Raw genomic sequence first — 15,824 nt, 5'->3', positions numbered from 1 at the left:
AGTGACCTCAGTGGTATCAATGTGATGACAAAAATGATGATCCTAACCAAAATAACATTTATTTTAAAAGGGGAACCAGTTATTGAGGGTCATGTTGCTGGAAAAAAGTTTAGGATATGCATTCCCAAAAGTTCTACTTCTAACCAGATTCTACCCTCTGCAGAAAACAGGATGGCGGACTTGAGGAGAACTGGATTCGTGCTCAACAGCCTTCCTGCAGCTACTGCTGTGATCTCTCTCTCCATCTCTCATGTGGGAATAGTCAGTTCGACTCCACAGTTCCCCAGGGGCTGAAGTTACCACCCACACCTGTTGCTGAGTTCTGGTAAGTTCATTGCTCTTGGCTCGACTTTCTCACCCATCTGTTCCAGGTGGGCAACGGGTGAATTTATGTGATAGGATTGTGGGGAGGTGGTAGGAGATGGGGCCTCATGATGGGAGGTAGGTCCAGTGGGGGCCCATTTCCACGGCTTGCTGCTTCCTAGCTGCCATGAGGTAAGCAGCCTTCCTCAAGCACAGGGTCCTGCCAGCATGCTGTCCTTCCTTTCTGTAGGCATGAAAGCAATGGCCAGACAAACGAAGGCTCTAACCCAGTGATCTAAAATACATCCTCCTTCCTTTAAATTATTATTTTCCTAGGGTATTTTTTTTTTAAATCATAATGGCAGGCCTAACATATCTGTTCATACGAGAAGCTACCAAGACATGAAACTAAACGATCAAGATAGGGAACCCCAGAGTTATGTGTTCAATAAATAGAGGATGGCCAGAAGAAAGGTGGGCGGGAACAGATAATATTGGCATTTCCTCTCGATCCCATTTCCCATATGTATGGCTAACTGGTTTCTGAGTCTCTGACCAATTAACTCAGTTAGAGTAACTTGATTTCATCCTGTCGTTAGCAGTGATTAAAAACGTCAAATGGTGTCAGTAGTGCCCAGGACGAAGCAATGGAGAACAATGGCAAAGTCTTACCAAGCAGTCCGAGGGTTGGAATAAACCTATGACTTTTCTCAACTGAAGGGTGGCACCAGGATTGGCCTCTTACTCTCCTGAAACTCCCAACTGCCATGTTGAAGCACCGCTGGTGGAGAGCAAGCTTGCGCGCACATAAACACCCCGGCTCCCACAGAGCTGACGTAAAAATCATGCTGCAAACAGGATCTAATAAAACCCAGGTGCCGTGGTTACTCCTGCAATCATCAGCTAGCACAACACCGATGCAGCAAAGGATCTCAATCGGCTGCAAGTGAGGGCTTTGGGGGAACTCTTGGAAAAAAGACAGAGGGAGAGAGAGAGAGAGAGAGAGAGAGAGAGAGAGAGAGAGACCAAAAAATAAAAACGAACTGATCGTGATTTGGTTAGAAGCTATATTTGAACTGGAAAAGAAAAAGATAGAGCATAGTCACTTGGTGGGGGGAGGTGAGGGGTCCCAAACCACACAAAGACCAGTTGGATACACATCAAAAGTGCTTTACTCACCACCCTCCGTGCAACACACCCACAACTGAAGCTCTGTGACTAAAGAAGACTACCTAATTGTCTCCACTCTTAGAATCACTAAAAGGAGTTAAGATGCCAATACAAATCCCCTGGAAGCATTTTGTGACAACTGGAGCTAAAGTCACTGCGAAGGAGATGGCTTCTGTTAAACATGTGGCTTCTTCACTCCCACCTGGGTGTTGGTTCTGATGTCAAACGTCAGGGCCCTCTGTGCCCCTTCCTCCGGTGTCCACCAGGCCAGTGAGCAGGGACATGAGGCTGGCTGGCTGGGGAGCCAAGGAAACTGGAGCTCCTTAGATTATGCCTCCTTCACATCCTCCACGAAGCTCATAGTGCCCCTGCCTCCCCCTCCCCCCCACACCAGGTCCCCAATAGTTGCCCCCAATTTAGTCTCAAACACCCACAACAGGTAACCTAAGAGACACCTGGGTAATCAGAATCAGAAACGGCGGGCAGGGGCTGTGAGGGAATAATACGCAAAAGCTGGGGGTCAAAAATCAGAGCCTGGTACTTGTTAAAGACAAAACTAAGTAAACACGGTGGGTTTTAGACAAGCCTAGCCAGAAGACGGTTTTAGACAAGCCTAGCCAGAAGACGCCGCAAGGACTGGAAGTCACATCATGCCTATGATAGATAGAATATGAGCAACTCAAAGAAAATCTTCCCACAACCATACTCCTTTTCAAAAGTTTGCATAGAGACTGACTGTAACTTTTATCGAGCATAAAATGAGGGACAGGCAAAAAGCTGCAAATGTGGAACGGAACCAAAGCAATTGATACTGACTCGGAATACTGCTAAGCTCTTTACTAAGGACTATGAATAAACAAGACCTTTTTCAGTGAGCAGAGGATCATTCGTTGCTATGGCCAAGTTGCTGTTCCTAAAGACTCACATGTTTTTCCCCCAGGATAAACTCTCGAAGTATTGTTTCTGGACTCAGAAGGAATCGTGTAGCGTCCCGTTTTCCTTTCTAGGCCTCATATCTTTCACCTGTTCCCAAATGATCTGTTGTGGATATTTTCTATGGAAACTTCTTTGAAAGAGGGTAACACTCCACTCTTGGTAAGCAAAAAGACTGTTTATCAGGGGTACAAGGAGAGTTTAAAATGAAATTACCCACACAGGACACTGTAGGTAATCAACACTTTCGACCACAAATAACTAAGACTCCTAATCTGCAAACTGACAAGAAGATGCCCCGAATTTCCGTGTGTGTGTGTGTGTGTGTGTGTGTGTGTGTGTGTGTGTGTGTGTGTTGGTGGGGAGGGGCGCTAAATCAAGTCTGTCCATCTCTATCTTAGAAATCCCCACACCACGCCCCCAGAAGGCAACACCTGGGCTGAATTGCTATTTCCAAACTCAGAGGAGAGAGCCAACTGTCTGGTTCCCAACGCTCTGGAGCAGGTGACCTGGCATGCCTTAAACATGTTCCCACTCCTCTCTTCCTTGCTCCCTGGATCCCACCCCAGCAAGGTGTTACTCCAGGGGGCTGAAAATCAAACAGCTCCTTAAAAGGAAAACAGGGGGAACTGGCTGGCATTATATAACAATATACACCAGAAAACGAAAGTCGCCAAAGTATGGGCAGGGGAAGGCGAGGGGGAGCATGGCATCCATCTGGAAGCCACCACTTACTCGAAGGCGAAGAAGAGTCCACTAGTGACCAGGATGAGGATAAGCGTCAGATAGAAGACGCCAGTCTGCCGGGCCATCATGATCCTTCCGTTGCAAAAGAACTTGTTTCTCCCCGGGAACACCTCCCATTTCCTCCGGGCCGCGATTTTCTTCTTCTTGTGGGGAGACTCCATGGGGGAGGAGCTGTGGGTGCTGATCTGACTGTACTCGCAGTCTTTCATGGGCCCGCCGCCGCCGGGAGGCATCCACGAGGGCAGCCGGCTGGGGGCGCACACCCCCAGAAGCCCCCCGGCCGTGCGGGTCCCGCCGAGCCACGGCCGCCGCCGGCCACCCGGCCGTCCCCCTAGTCGCGGCGCTGCGACCCCTAAACGGGCTCCGGACTCGGCGACAACTTTGCCGAGGACACCCAGGTTAACCTCTTGGAGAGCCCAGCTGTCATAGCAGAATCCGCTTTCAGGAGGGACGATGGTGGTCCGCAGTCCGCGGCAGCGGTTCTCCGTGGCTTCCAGCCCGTGAGTCGGGGCTGCAGGACCCCGCGGGGCGCGGGGGACCGCTCACCAGACCCCCAGATCGCGGTGCGCCTGGTTCTGCCACCCGCAAGCTCCCGGCTGCGCCTGGGCTCCGGCCCGCGGATCCCCGATCGCCGCGCCCAGAGAGGACACGAGGCAGTGGACTCCACGCCGGCTCCCTCCAGAGCCACTTCTGTGCCTCGGCCAGGTGGTTTCTACTCTTTCCCGGTGACGGATCCTCCCAGGAGAGAGCGCTGCAAACTGGGCGGCAGCTCGCGGCACCGGCAACCCCTCCCAGGGGTGGGGACAGCCACGCGCGTTATTCTGTCAGGAGCTGCTCCGTAAGAGCCCGGGCGCTGCCCGCGCTGCGACCCCGCGTCCACGAGCCCAGCAGCCGCGCTGATTCCAAGGCCCCTGCGCGGGGCTCCCAGTCGAGGGTGGTAGCAGTGGCTCCCGGGCTTCCTCTGTTCCTTCTGTCCGGAGGAGCCAGCCCTAGCGCGATGAGGGCCGCCTGAGGGCCGCGGGGACACTGCCACAGACACTTGTTTGCAAGGCTCAGCCCCGGCGCGCGCGCGGCGCTCGGAGCAGGTCCGCCTCCTCGCGGCGGGGTGGGCGGCGACGCCCGCGCCTCACAGCCCGGCTCCTCCTTCTGCTCCTCCTCCACGCCCGGCCACCAGCTCCCCCGGGTTCCTGCCCCAGTCCTCTTGGGCCAGAGCGCAGGACTCCGGGACTGGGAGGGCCTGGCGCGCCCCGAGGAAGGTGCCTGGCTCCCAGTGACATCCTTCGCCCCAGGAGGGTTCAGGTCGCCTCTGTGCTGAGGCGCCGGGCATTCCCCGCGGACTTAGGTCCGCTACGGGCTTCTCCACCGGTTTATTCCCAGCAGCAGCTGTTGCCTCTGGACACGTGCATCCTCGCGGCCACCCGAAAACCCAATCTTGCAACGACCAGAGACCTGAGTACCCTCGGCACAGAGAAGTGACCTTCCTTGCCCTGCCCCTGGCTTGTCCTCTTCCTCCCCAGCGCTGCTCGTGGCTGAGACGCCGGGAAACTCAACTGATGCCCACAAGATGGGGTGGAGTGCCTGATGACAGGGTGATGATCTCTGGCTCGAAGCAGGCCAGACTTCAAGACATCGAGGGACAGAGACAGCAGAGCGGTCTGTATCCGCTCCAACAGCCATCAATCGGGTCTCTCTTTCGGATTAAAAGTCCCCAGTAGCAGGATTTGTTTGCAAAGGTCGCTGCCTTCTCCACCTTTCATTCTCTCCTTTTCACCCACTGATGCTCACAAATGCGCCCGTTCTACTTCTGGCTCCTTACGCCCCATGGAACCCACACACAGTAATAGGGACCGTAAACCTAGCGGGTGCTTGGAGTGCTTCTCTCTCTCCATCCCAGCCTGACAGTTGGGTGGACGTGCGGGCTCAAGCCCGGGCGCTAGAGAGCCACAGCCTCCTACGTGCTGCTGCGACCCAGTAGGAGCACTAACTAGGGTATGCTTTAGGGAACAGAGAGCAAAAAGGCAGCAGCACAGATACTCGATTTTCCTAGCCCTACTTTCTTTTTGGAGCCCGCTGGGATATGTAGTTCCTTCTATCTGTGTCCAACTCTGGGAGGAAACGTGACTTGAGGACCTAAAACTACAAGTCCCTGCATCCCCTGCGTCGAAGGCGGGGAGGAAAGGTACTGGGCGTTGTGGTGCTCAGCGTTTGGAGGGCAACAAAGACAGCTTTGGGAAAGGTGCTTTCTCTGTGCTGGGTGGGCATTTGCCCGATGCCCCGGTTCGCTGTGTAATCCTCACCACAACCCTACGGTGCACTATTGTACCCAGCTCAAAGAAACTGCTTGCCCAACACTACAAAGCTGCCCAGTGATAGAGATGGCACTGAACCCAGAGCTCTGTTTTTCTCCTCACAAAGCACGCCTCAGTGCTCAGTGTCAAAGGGAGATAAGCTTGGCTACCCGAAAGAGAAAAAGAATGCAACCAGCTGGGAACTGGTGGGAATAGAAATGGTAATTAGACAGGACATGGAATTACAAGAAGTTAAAAGTAAACACAACTCTTAGGGGCTGGGTTGGACTTTTTCTTTGTTCAGTGAGTGGAGGGGTGCCTGGGTTTTTTTGTTTGTTGTTATTGTTGTTTTTGAAACAAGTTCTCCCTACTGTAGCCTAGGCGAGTTTCCAATCCCCGATTCTCTGCTTCCGCCTTTTGCATGCCGGGATTGCAGATATGTTCCACTAAGTCCAGCTAAGGATTGTAAGTGGGCAACTGGAATCCGCTTTGAATTATTTGAGATATTCCATGACCGACAAGCATATTACGGAGACAATTAAGTGCCTGGTAACTGTGCTATTTTTAAAGAACCAGCCAACTGGCACATCTTCTGGCATTTGAAGTCAGAGCCTTTATGCTTTTCTATCCTTTAGCTGATGTGATCAAGATGTTACTTTGCCAAAAGCACATGTCAAATCTATTGTCTTGGTGGCTTTCGAAGCCATCCCCTTGGCATTGGGAGGGTAGCTCTGTGCTAGAGTGCTTGCCCATTCTCATTCTCAACTGAACTGCATTTTTCTGGCATCTGGCACTGTTGAAAAGTCCTTATCCTTTAAAGATGCACACTAAAAGTCTATGCAAGTGAAATGGCAGAAAGTCTAGACTGTGCTTTTTGACACTGCAGCCCAGCCACCTCCCACACATAAGGAGACAGAGGGAGCAACTCTGGGAACTCTTGGAAAGGGCTGACATTCTGTGATGTAACCGTATTTAATTATTTATTGCTGCAAGGCATCACGAACATGGGGGTTTTGACAAAACAGGGGCGACTCGCAGCCTCTGTGGCTCAGGTGTGCAGGTCTGTTGAGTCCTCTGCCCACTCTATCAAGGTGTAGACCAGGCTAAGTTCCCATGACCTGGAGAAGAATTCATTCCCATGTTCATTCGGGTCCCTGGCAGAATTCATTTTCATGCATTTGTAGGACAGAAATCCAGCCTCTTGCCAGTCGGCCACTGGGAACCTTCCACAGCTTCCAGAGGGCACCCACAGCTTCTAGAGGTCACCGGTAGTTCACTATGACATTGGCATTTCCCAGACTTCATTAAGGCAAGAAGTCTTCCAGGCTCTATACATTAGACTCAAATATATATGTGCAATTAGCTAGAGAGCTAATCACAGGTTGCAAGGTGAACGGGCCATTCAGGGGAGTGGGCACTAGGATAAGTCTGTCCAGAAAAGTATGTAAAAGGATCCTCTCCGGGCTGGAGAGATGGCTCAGAGGTTAAGAGCACAGGCTGTTCTTCCAAAGGTCCTGAGTTCAATTCCCAGCAACCACACAGTGGCTCACAACCATCTATAATGAGGTCTGTTGCCCTCTTCTGGCCTGCAGAGCCACATGCAGGCAGGTATGAATAATAAATAAATAATAATGATAAAAAAGCTTGGAATTTCTCAACATTGAAAAAAGGAGGTCCTCAAATTAAAAAAAAAAAAAAAGAGGTGGCAAAAATGGCGGACAGCAGGTAATTGTTGGCTTTAATCGCCTTCGGCAGGAGCAGAGGGGCTTGGCAGCCAAAGCAGCTGAGCTGGAGATGGAACTGAATGAGCACAGCCTAATGATCGACACTCTGAAGGAAGTGGATGAAACCCAAAAGTGCTACCGCATGGTTGGAGGTGTGCTGGTAGAGAGGACTATCAAAGAGGTGCTGCCCGCTTTGGAGGGTAACAAGGAACAGATACAGAAGCTCACTGAGGCACTGTCACAGCAGCTTCAGGCAAAGGGGAAAGAACTCAGTGAATTCCGGGAAAAGCACAACATTCGTCTTATGGGGGAAGATGAGAAGCCAGCAGCCAAGGAAAACTCAGAAGGGTCTGGGGCTAAGTCCAGCTCAGCAGGGGTGCTGGTCTCTTAGGAACTTAAGCCTCTGCATTTTTTTTACCCTGATTCCCACTTCTGATTTCTTTTTATTGTTGTTATTATTATTATTATTATTTTCTCAGCTATTGTAATATTTTTTGTTAATTAAACGTTTTGGTCAGAAAAAAAATAAAAAAAAAAGAGAGGGTCCTCTCTTATCCATCATGTGTGCCTATCTTTATATTTGACACTTCCGTATAAAAAGAAAGGAAGTATTTGTTTTAAAATTATAATTAGGGGGCAGATGGAGGGTTGCCTTAGCAATTAAGAGCACTTCTCTCCTGTTAGCTGTACAGTATTATCATCCACCACATGTAAAGTCACGAAGCTGTCAAAGCTGTCGCTATCTTTGGCACTGAGAGCCAACAGCTACCTTTCTTGCATTGTTGGTGGTATCTGTGAAGCCAGTGGTCTTTCTCTGTTCTTGGCTGACTTGGCAGACTCACTGGCAACAGCGGTTGTTTTATAAACAAAACTGGAGGTCTGTTTCTTTCATCTGAGCAGCTCAAAGCATTCCAGAAGCCTCCCTATTAGTTCTCAGAACACCTTCAGGCAGCCAGCATGGAGGATGGCCTTAGCCACAGTCTGTGCAAGGCAACACATTCAGGTCCTGGGATATCTTGTGATTTCCTGGGTGCACCTCTCAGGAACAGCATGGGTGTGCACTTAGGGTGGAACAGAGTCCTAGGAAAACTCTAGAGAACTTTGAAATAAATTCAGGACAGTTCATTCCAAATTGAATCCTACAGACACCAGAATTCTTTCCAACCCAGATGCTCATGTTTGCGTGCATGTTTTATGTCTAGAAACATTTAGTATAAAAATGCAAAATGTTTAAAGTAACACACTCCGCACACCAAAATGAGGTAAGGCAGAATATTCTTAATGTGAAATTTTCTTATAAAAATTTTCAAGCAATTTTCTGTCCTTTCACACAAAAATATCACTTCAATGTTTATAAGATAATAACACACATTAAAAAAACTGGTATCACACATAAATGCAAAGAATGTAGATTACTCAAATTCCATAGAATTTATTTTACACACACACATACACTTGCTATTTAACAAAAGTTGGAATCATTGCATGCCTGCTGCTTTTACCTTGTGTGCTCTCTTGTGGTGTGCGAAGGTGTTTCTGTGAGTACATGTGTGTAACATGTATATGGAAGCAAGAGAGGGAAAGAATGAGGGAGGAGGAGAACAGCTGGTGTTACACTTTCATCTGTTACCTAGATACCTTCTCTTGTTCACTTTCCCAGCTCAGGACCAGCCCAGAGTCACACATTGCACCCTGCCTTCAGACTCAGCCCACATGATACAGAACTGCCTCCTTCCTTTGAGTTCCTGCATCTCGGAAGCATGCAAGAGTGTAGGCCGTGCACTTTGTAAACTATCCATTTGGGTTTGCCTACAGTTTCTGCCCAGTCACATTCAGGAGAGGCTCTCACAAGGTTCCAGCTGTGTTACCCAGGCAATGGTGGCAGACAGCAGGCAATGACATCATCATCTCTGGGCTGCTGTGGCTGAAACTGCATGGTCGGCCTGCTGCTTCCAGGCCTCCGGTTCTCAGAATAAGCCCACCTGAAGATGTGGTCATGTATCTTCTGTCTGCCTGAGCTGGGTATATTGAGAGTGTGGCACAAGCACAACCAGGCAAGCCTGGCATCCTAAATGCAGATGTTTGTTCCCCAGGAAATCAAGTGGCATGCAGAGATGCACAGGCCCTAGCTGATGTTGATAAGTTGTAAAGTCTGCAACAGCAGCACATGCTCTGGTGTAAAGGGAACACTCTTTTCCTCCCGAGATCAAGCCAGGGGCACACAGCAAGGTGCTGGGATTCCAGCTGGAGCTTGTTGCTGGACTTCCTCACACCCTTGCTCTGCACAATCCACACCCACTCGCTAGCCAAAGAGCTGAAGCAAAACAAAGAACCGTTTCTCCCTTCTAGAAGCAGGGCTCAGTCAGAGAGAACCCCTGAAGAACCCAAAGTGCATTTCAGAAGTTCCGGCCCTCATCTGTGAAGAATGGGTCCGGGGAGCTGGCCGCGGTGGAATCTCAGTAGGTGGGAAGAAGAGGCAGGAGAATTGCTGGTTCCTTGCCAGCCTGGAACGCATGAGAAGACTGTCTCAAAGAGAAAATGGATCTGGGGAAACGCCTTTTGCTACTTCTGGATTAGTCAGTACAACAACCCAGGCCATTTATATTTCTTCTCTGGATACTTGGAAATGACTGGCATCCTGTTAGGATGTGGCAAGAATACACCATAGATAGCTGACAATTTTTTTTTTAAGTAACATAGGTGTACTTTTTCCAATAAGTTAGGCTACTTTCAGCCTTCCTGTTTAACGCATTTCAGCTCTTGGCAGGTCTGAGGTCAGGTTATGCTTTTGGGGGAGAGATGGAGAGATGGTGTGTCTTTCTCAGCATAGTGCCAAAAGATGTCTGTTTGTCCAGCAGTTAGTGATAGATGCTCTGTTTGAACACTGTGATTGGTGGGTTTCTCCAAATTGAAGTTACCTAATTCTCCTTTGTAATTTCTAGCTCCAACGGAGATTGTAACTGATTTTAGTGCCCACTGGTGATTTCCTAGCCTGTTTCTTTCCTTCCTTTCTTGGTTCCTTCCTGTTCTCTTTCTCTCTCTCTCTTCCCTTCACTCTTTCTCCCTCTTTTTCTACTTCTCCCCCTTCTTCCTTACCTTATCTCACCCTCTCTTCTCTTTCCTTCTCTTTCTTGGCATTCTGTCATAAAGAAACATCATCTTCCATTTCATTATCAACATTTAGAACATTCTAGTGTGTTTGTACCAGCATGGCCTGAGATATTTATTTTATTTAATGGGTTACAATTTATTGTAACTAATGAATAGTTATTTTGATGTTTAAGTTGTTCCAGATTTTACTAGAAGTAGCTCCTGCTAAGTCCATTGGCGTTTCTTAAGCACTTGCTTCCTTGCTCTCTGACTCAATCCAATCGTCTAGGCTCATGTTAGACACTCCCAGCCTGCACTTTGCCGTCTAACATTTCTCAGGCAGGTCCTAGTTTCATTTAGTAGGAAATGCAAGTGAGCTTTTTCCATATTTCTATTTTTCTAAAGAGATTACATATACATATGTACATACACATGTATTTTCTTCAATATTAGAATCCATTTACTCAAAATTATATGTGCAATTACAATTCCAAACTGCAATCTATATTCTATGCTTTTTGCTTTTTACATCTGTAGCTTCTTCCTCTCATAATTATTAACACATATCCTTAAGCTTAGAATAGAAAATGAATTCTATGAACTGCAATAATAATCTGTCAGGCAAAATGTGTCCAATGGTGCAATAGTGGCACAGCTGTTGTGGGAGAAACCAACCATTTTGTACTTGGATTTGAGGCTTGATACACAAGAGATATCACATGTCTAGTAACACATGTCTAGTACTGTAAACCAGTCAAAGCTTGTGACTAAGAAAATCTTGGGCCCCTGGGTGGGGGACCAACTAGTGCTACTTAGCTAAACTGACACAGCATCAAACCACCTTTTAAATCTTCATGTTTGTACTCATAGACAAAGGCTACTCTCACCCTTAACTAGAGAAGCCACTCATTGCAGTTAGTGAAGGTGAACACAGGGGTCCATGGCTGCACAAGATACTGAGAATAAAAGATGGTTGAAGGCTAAGCCCTAAATAAGACATTTATACCACTTGCTATGGCTTAGAGAATACTACGAAATATACAGAAGCAGCAAAATGTCATCTTCTAAGCACACAAAAGCCATGATAATCATGAACTGACAGCAGTTGCATCTGCTGAGCCCATACAAGTTAGGCCTGCCTAACAGTAAGATATGGACAAGGGAAGGGGTTCACAAGACCCTACCATTTACTGGGGTCTAGCAGATTCTGGAAAAGAATAAGGCTTAGTGCCCACTGGTAAGTTTGTCAGGTTTTAATTGATTAGTTTCAAACCCAAAGTTACACAAACAGTCCTAGTTAAACTCTGTGGGCTACATGTGCACAAGAACCCCCAAAGTAATGAAAATAGAAAAGAGATTTGCACGGAGGAAGGCCACTAGCAGCGATGGGAAGGAACCTAAGAATAGAAGGGGAGAGAGCACAGAATGCATTTTATACATGCATGAATTGTTTTTTTAAAACAAAATTTATTAATAAAATATATTTGAAAGGTTTCAGATATGCTAACCCTCACCACCCAAAAAAACATACCAGAAAAAAAAATAGTTATTTAAAGTTCTAAAAGTTCTTTTCATTTCAGACAACTAAAAAATAAAACAGTAGACAGCTTTTGTGGCCTCTGATCTTATAGTGTGTGTGTGTGTGTGTGTGTGTGTGTGTGTGTACATGCACACACACTGGTATGTGTTCAGGTGTTTGTAGGGGCACGTGCACATGTGAGTACCTGCATTTGGAAGCAAGGGGATAATCTTAGATGTTGTTCCTTAGGCAACACCCACCTTGCTGAGACAGAGTCTCTCACCGGCTTGAACTTCAACAGGAAGGCCAGGCTGGCTGGCCAGTGAACCTCGGGGCTCTGGCTTTTCAGCCCTGGGATTACAAAGGTACACCACCTGAGCTTGTCTGGCTTCTTTCTAATTAGGTCTTGCAGGCCCCTCTAGCTTTTGATAGTGGTCACAGTCTAACTGACGGGATCAACAACTGTGTTACCACAAGGAAATGAAACCAATGTTCACGAAGCAGAAAACATTTACTACTCAAAAGTCCCAAAGAGACTAAAGGTCACTACAGGAGCCTAATGGAGAGTCTGGAGGGGGCAAGGGGGCTAAGCAGCTGGAGAGGGAGAGAGAGAAACCAGAGATGACATTTATCCTTTGAGCATTCTGTGGGGCTATGTTTATAAGAAAAACACCTGCAGAGGGGAAACAGTTTGCATGGCTGCCAGTGTAGCCCAGTCAGAAGCTGTGATGTGTTGGGGTTTGTGTTAGTGAAGTGAGAAGCAAGCAGCTGTTTCAGAAACAACCACACAGGAGGGGAAGTTTCAACTGAGCTGAAGACGGTGGGGTATGACTAGGATGTGAGAACTCGTGTCCTGCACACGGAAGCCAGAGCAGCGAGTACATTAAACAGACAGGACAGCATCCTGGCTCTTTCCCCAGTTTAGGCAGAAAGCATCAAATTCTCCATCATTAAATACGGTGCTATTTTTAGGGGTTTACAGATGCCCTCTATGAGGCTGGGGAAGTTGTCTTCTATTCCCGGTTTCCTTGGACTTTCTGTGTTTGGGTGTTTGACTGTTTCCAGATGTTCTTTCCACACCTATTGACATGATTAATTTCCTCCTTTGTTCTCTAAATATGATGAACTGATTGAATGTTGAATACTGAAAAGACAATTTTACATTTCTGACTGTTTGGGTTTGAGGGTGAAATGTCTCCCATAGGCTGCTGTGTCTGAACCATTTTGGAAGGTTGTGGGACCTTTAGGAGATCTCACTGAAAAGGTGGGGGTGGGGTCAGTCCTCGAGGTTTCTCAGCCAAGCCCCACTTCCTACTCGCTCTCTGGTACCTGTTTCAGGAATGCCGCCAAGCCTCCACCACGAGGCGCTGCAGCCCTCAAGCGGGAAGCCAAAGAGCAGCTTTCTAAGGTGATTCTACTTGAGGATGTGCTCACAACAACGAGAGAACCCTCCCTTTAGTCAAACTGCTCTATGTTTTTCATATATTGCCAGGATATTTGGGGAGAAATTTTACATCTGTGTTCGTAAGAATAATTATATAATGACCTCTCAAATACTGATTTCAGGATTTCTTTGGTCCCGTAAATCGGCATAGGATTAATTCCTCATGTACTCATTTAAGAGGCTATGGTAAGATTGTTATTTCATTCTTAAGCATTTGATAGAATTCTCAGTCAATACATTTGATCCTGGTATCCTATTTCAAGTTAAGATTTACTATTAAAAATTCAATAACGAACAAAACAAACAAACAAAATTCCTCTGGTATTCTATTTTGTCCTGTATCTCCTCTGGTAAATTATGATTTTCAATTTTTTTTTTTCTGTTTAGGTTGTTGGATAGTTATACAGTAGCCCATAATATTCTGCTACTTAACATTTAATGTCTGTAGGTCATTGGTTGTAAATGCTGGCAGCTTTATGCTGTCAGTCTTGCTAGAGTTTGGTAGTTTTAATGGTTTTCTCAGAAGCCTAGCTTTTGGGGCAGGGACTTGCTGTGCGATTGTGGCACACAGCACAACAGAGCCTGTCCACTCTTCTGGGTCTTTAGAAAAGTATGAGTTCTCCCTCTTTTTGGTTCTAATGTTTCTCTTATAGAGTCTGGCCGAAGCATAAGCATGCTTTCTCCTGGATCTCTGAGACCCCCCACGGCCCCGCCTCTGACATGGCACTGCTCTGAGGCTCCCAAGGCCCCGCCTCTGACATGGCACTGCTCTGAGGCTCCCAAGGCCCCGCCTCTGACATGGCACTGCTCTGAGGCTCCCAAGGCCCCGCCTCTGACATGGCACTGCTCTGAGGCCCCCATAGGCCTGCCTCTGACATGCACTGCTCTGAGGCCCCCAAGGGCCCGCCTCTGACATGGCACTGCTCTGAGGCCCCCAAGGGCCCGCCTCTGACATGGCACTGCTCTGAGGCTCCCAAGGCCCCACCTCTGACATGGCACTGCTCTGAGGCTCCCCACAGCCCCGCCTCTGACATGGCACTGCTCTGAGGCTCCCAAGGCTCCGCCCCTGACATGGCACTGCTCTGAGGCTCCCCAAGGCCCTGCCTCTGACATGGCACTGCTCTGAGGCCCCCAAGGGCCCGCCTCTGACATGGCACTGCTCTGAGGCTCCCCATGGCCCCGCCTCTGACATGGCACTGCTCTGAGGCTCCCCACAGCCCCGCCTCTGACATGGCACTGCTCTGAGGCCCCCACGGGCCCGCCTCTGACATGGCACTGCTTTGGCAGCATTCTCTGCACACCTCCATTGCGGAACATGTTGGACCCTCAAGTCAAGAACGCATGGCTACTTTCTCTTTCACTTCTCTCCATCTGGCTGCACTGTGCAGCTGCTGAGACTTGAAGCTGACCTGCCTGGTGTTTTTCTCTCAAATTCTAATGCAATTACTCTTGAGCTGGTGGGGGGGGGGGGCAGTGAGGAGGGAGGGAAAGAGAGATGGGGGGAGGGAGAAGGGGGGATGAAAAGAAAGACTCTAATTTTGGGTTTTGTTAATTGAATCTGTGGTTTGTTTTCTATTCTACTTATATTTGCCCTTGTAGTTTATATTATATTCTTTGTACCTCTTTGCTGTTTGCTCTTTGTTTCACTTATCTTGTTTCAAAATTTTAAAGCAATAAATTTCCCTCTAATATCAGCTCAGATGCATCTCACAGCCTTTTGTATTATATATCAAGTGCAGAATCCAAAGTATTGTCTAATTTTCTTTGTGATTTCTCTTATCCATTTAAAATTACGTATGTATCGTGTGTGGGGTGTGTGTGTGTGTGTGTGTGTGTGTGTGTGTGTGCGCGCGCTGCAGATTGAGGATCACTGAGCTATGTCCCCAGCTCTGCACTCCTAATTTAACCATTTGTGGTCAAAGAACCTGTAAGCTTTCAATCCTTTCAAACTCACTGAAACTTGCTTGCACCTGAAGACTGTCTTACCTAGGGTGACTACAGCCACCTGTTGTAGCTTCATTTCTGCTACTGTGCCAAATACCCTGACTCCCCACAGATTATAGGGGAGGAAACAGTATTCTGGTATTCTACTTTGTCCTGTGTCACTTTTGGTAAATTATGGTTTTCAACTTTTTTCTGTGTAAGTTGTTAGATATATTTATACACTTGTCCACAATTGTCTGCTACTTGCCATTTCACGTCTGTAAACTCACTGATTGTAAATGTTGACAGTTTTACAGTTTGTTTCTTTCATAGGGAACTTCAGGCTGGAACCTAAGGTATCTCATCTAGTCAGGAACAGAGAGAATGAAGCTTGGGTCCTTCCTTGCTTGCTTTTAGATTTCTTCCCTCTTATACCACTCAAGGCCGAGTCTAGGGAAAGCTACTGTGGATGGTGGGTTGGCTTTCCTGACATCAATCAACAGTCAAGAGGATCTCCCCTCCAACCCCCCACCCCCAACCAAGCTCGCAGGGCAGCCTGGGTTAGGTAATTCCTCATGAGAACTCTCTTCCCAGGGCATCGGGGCTGTATCAAGTTGCCATCCATCCCAATGTTCTGTGTGATGTTTGCCTAGTGTGCCTTTCCCCACTCTCTGACCATCATT

At 47.8% G+C, this 15,824-nt stretch overlaps 2 protein-coding genes across 5 annotated transcripts in view; one reads left to right on the top strand and one right to left on the bottom strand.

Annotated features, from left to right (window-relative positions):
• The window catches only part of ZDHHC14 (zDHHC palmitoyltransferase 14), a 288,842-nt gene that overhangs the window by 239,631 nt on the left and 33,387 nt on the right, over positions 1-15,824 (bottom strand). For 2 of the 3 annotated variants that reach the window (XM_084777439.1, XM_084777440.1), the window contains exon 1: positions 3,142-4,180. The exons of the other annotated variant lie outside the window; for it this stretch is intronic. In XM_084777439.1, coding sequence (XP_084633565.1) covers positions 3,142-3,386 — 245 coding nt within the window. In that variant the 5' untranslated portion in view covers positions 3,387-4,180. Of the gene's footprint in view, positions 1-3,141; positions 4,181-15,824 lie in introns of those variants that run through there. 3 annotated transcript variants of the gene reach the window in all.
• LOC311595084 (prefoldin subunit 2-like) lies at positions 4,379-7,718 on the top strand. Of its 2 annotated transcripts, none has more exons than XM_084777451.1 (2): positions 4,379-4,806; positions 7,197-7,718. In XM_084777451.1, the coding sequence occupies exon 2, from the start codon at positions 7,236-7,238 to the stop codon at positions 7,554-7,556; it is 321 nt and encodes a 106-aa protein (XP_084633577.1). In that variant the 5' UTR covers positions 4,379-4,806; positions 7,197-7,235; the 3' UTR covers positions 7,557-7,718. The 2 variants fall into 2 exon arrangements, with proteins under 2 accessions (XP_084633577.1, XP_084633576.1); XM_084777450.1 differs by having other exon boundaries at positions 4,379-4,886.

This window comes from Acomys minous (genome assembly GCF_964271855.1).
Source record: "Acomys minous genome assembly, chromosome: 3".
In the NCBI taxonomy this organism is placed as follows: Eukaryota; Metazoa; Chordata; class Mammalia; order Rodentia; family Muridae; genus Acomys; species Acomys minous.
This window is presented reverse-complemented; position numbering and strand designations above follow the sequence as displayed.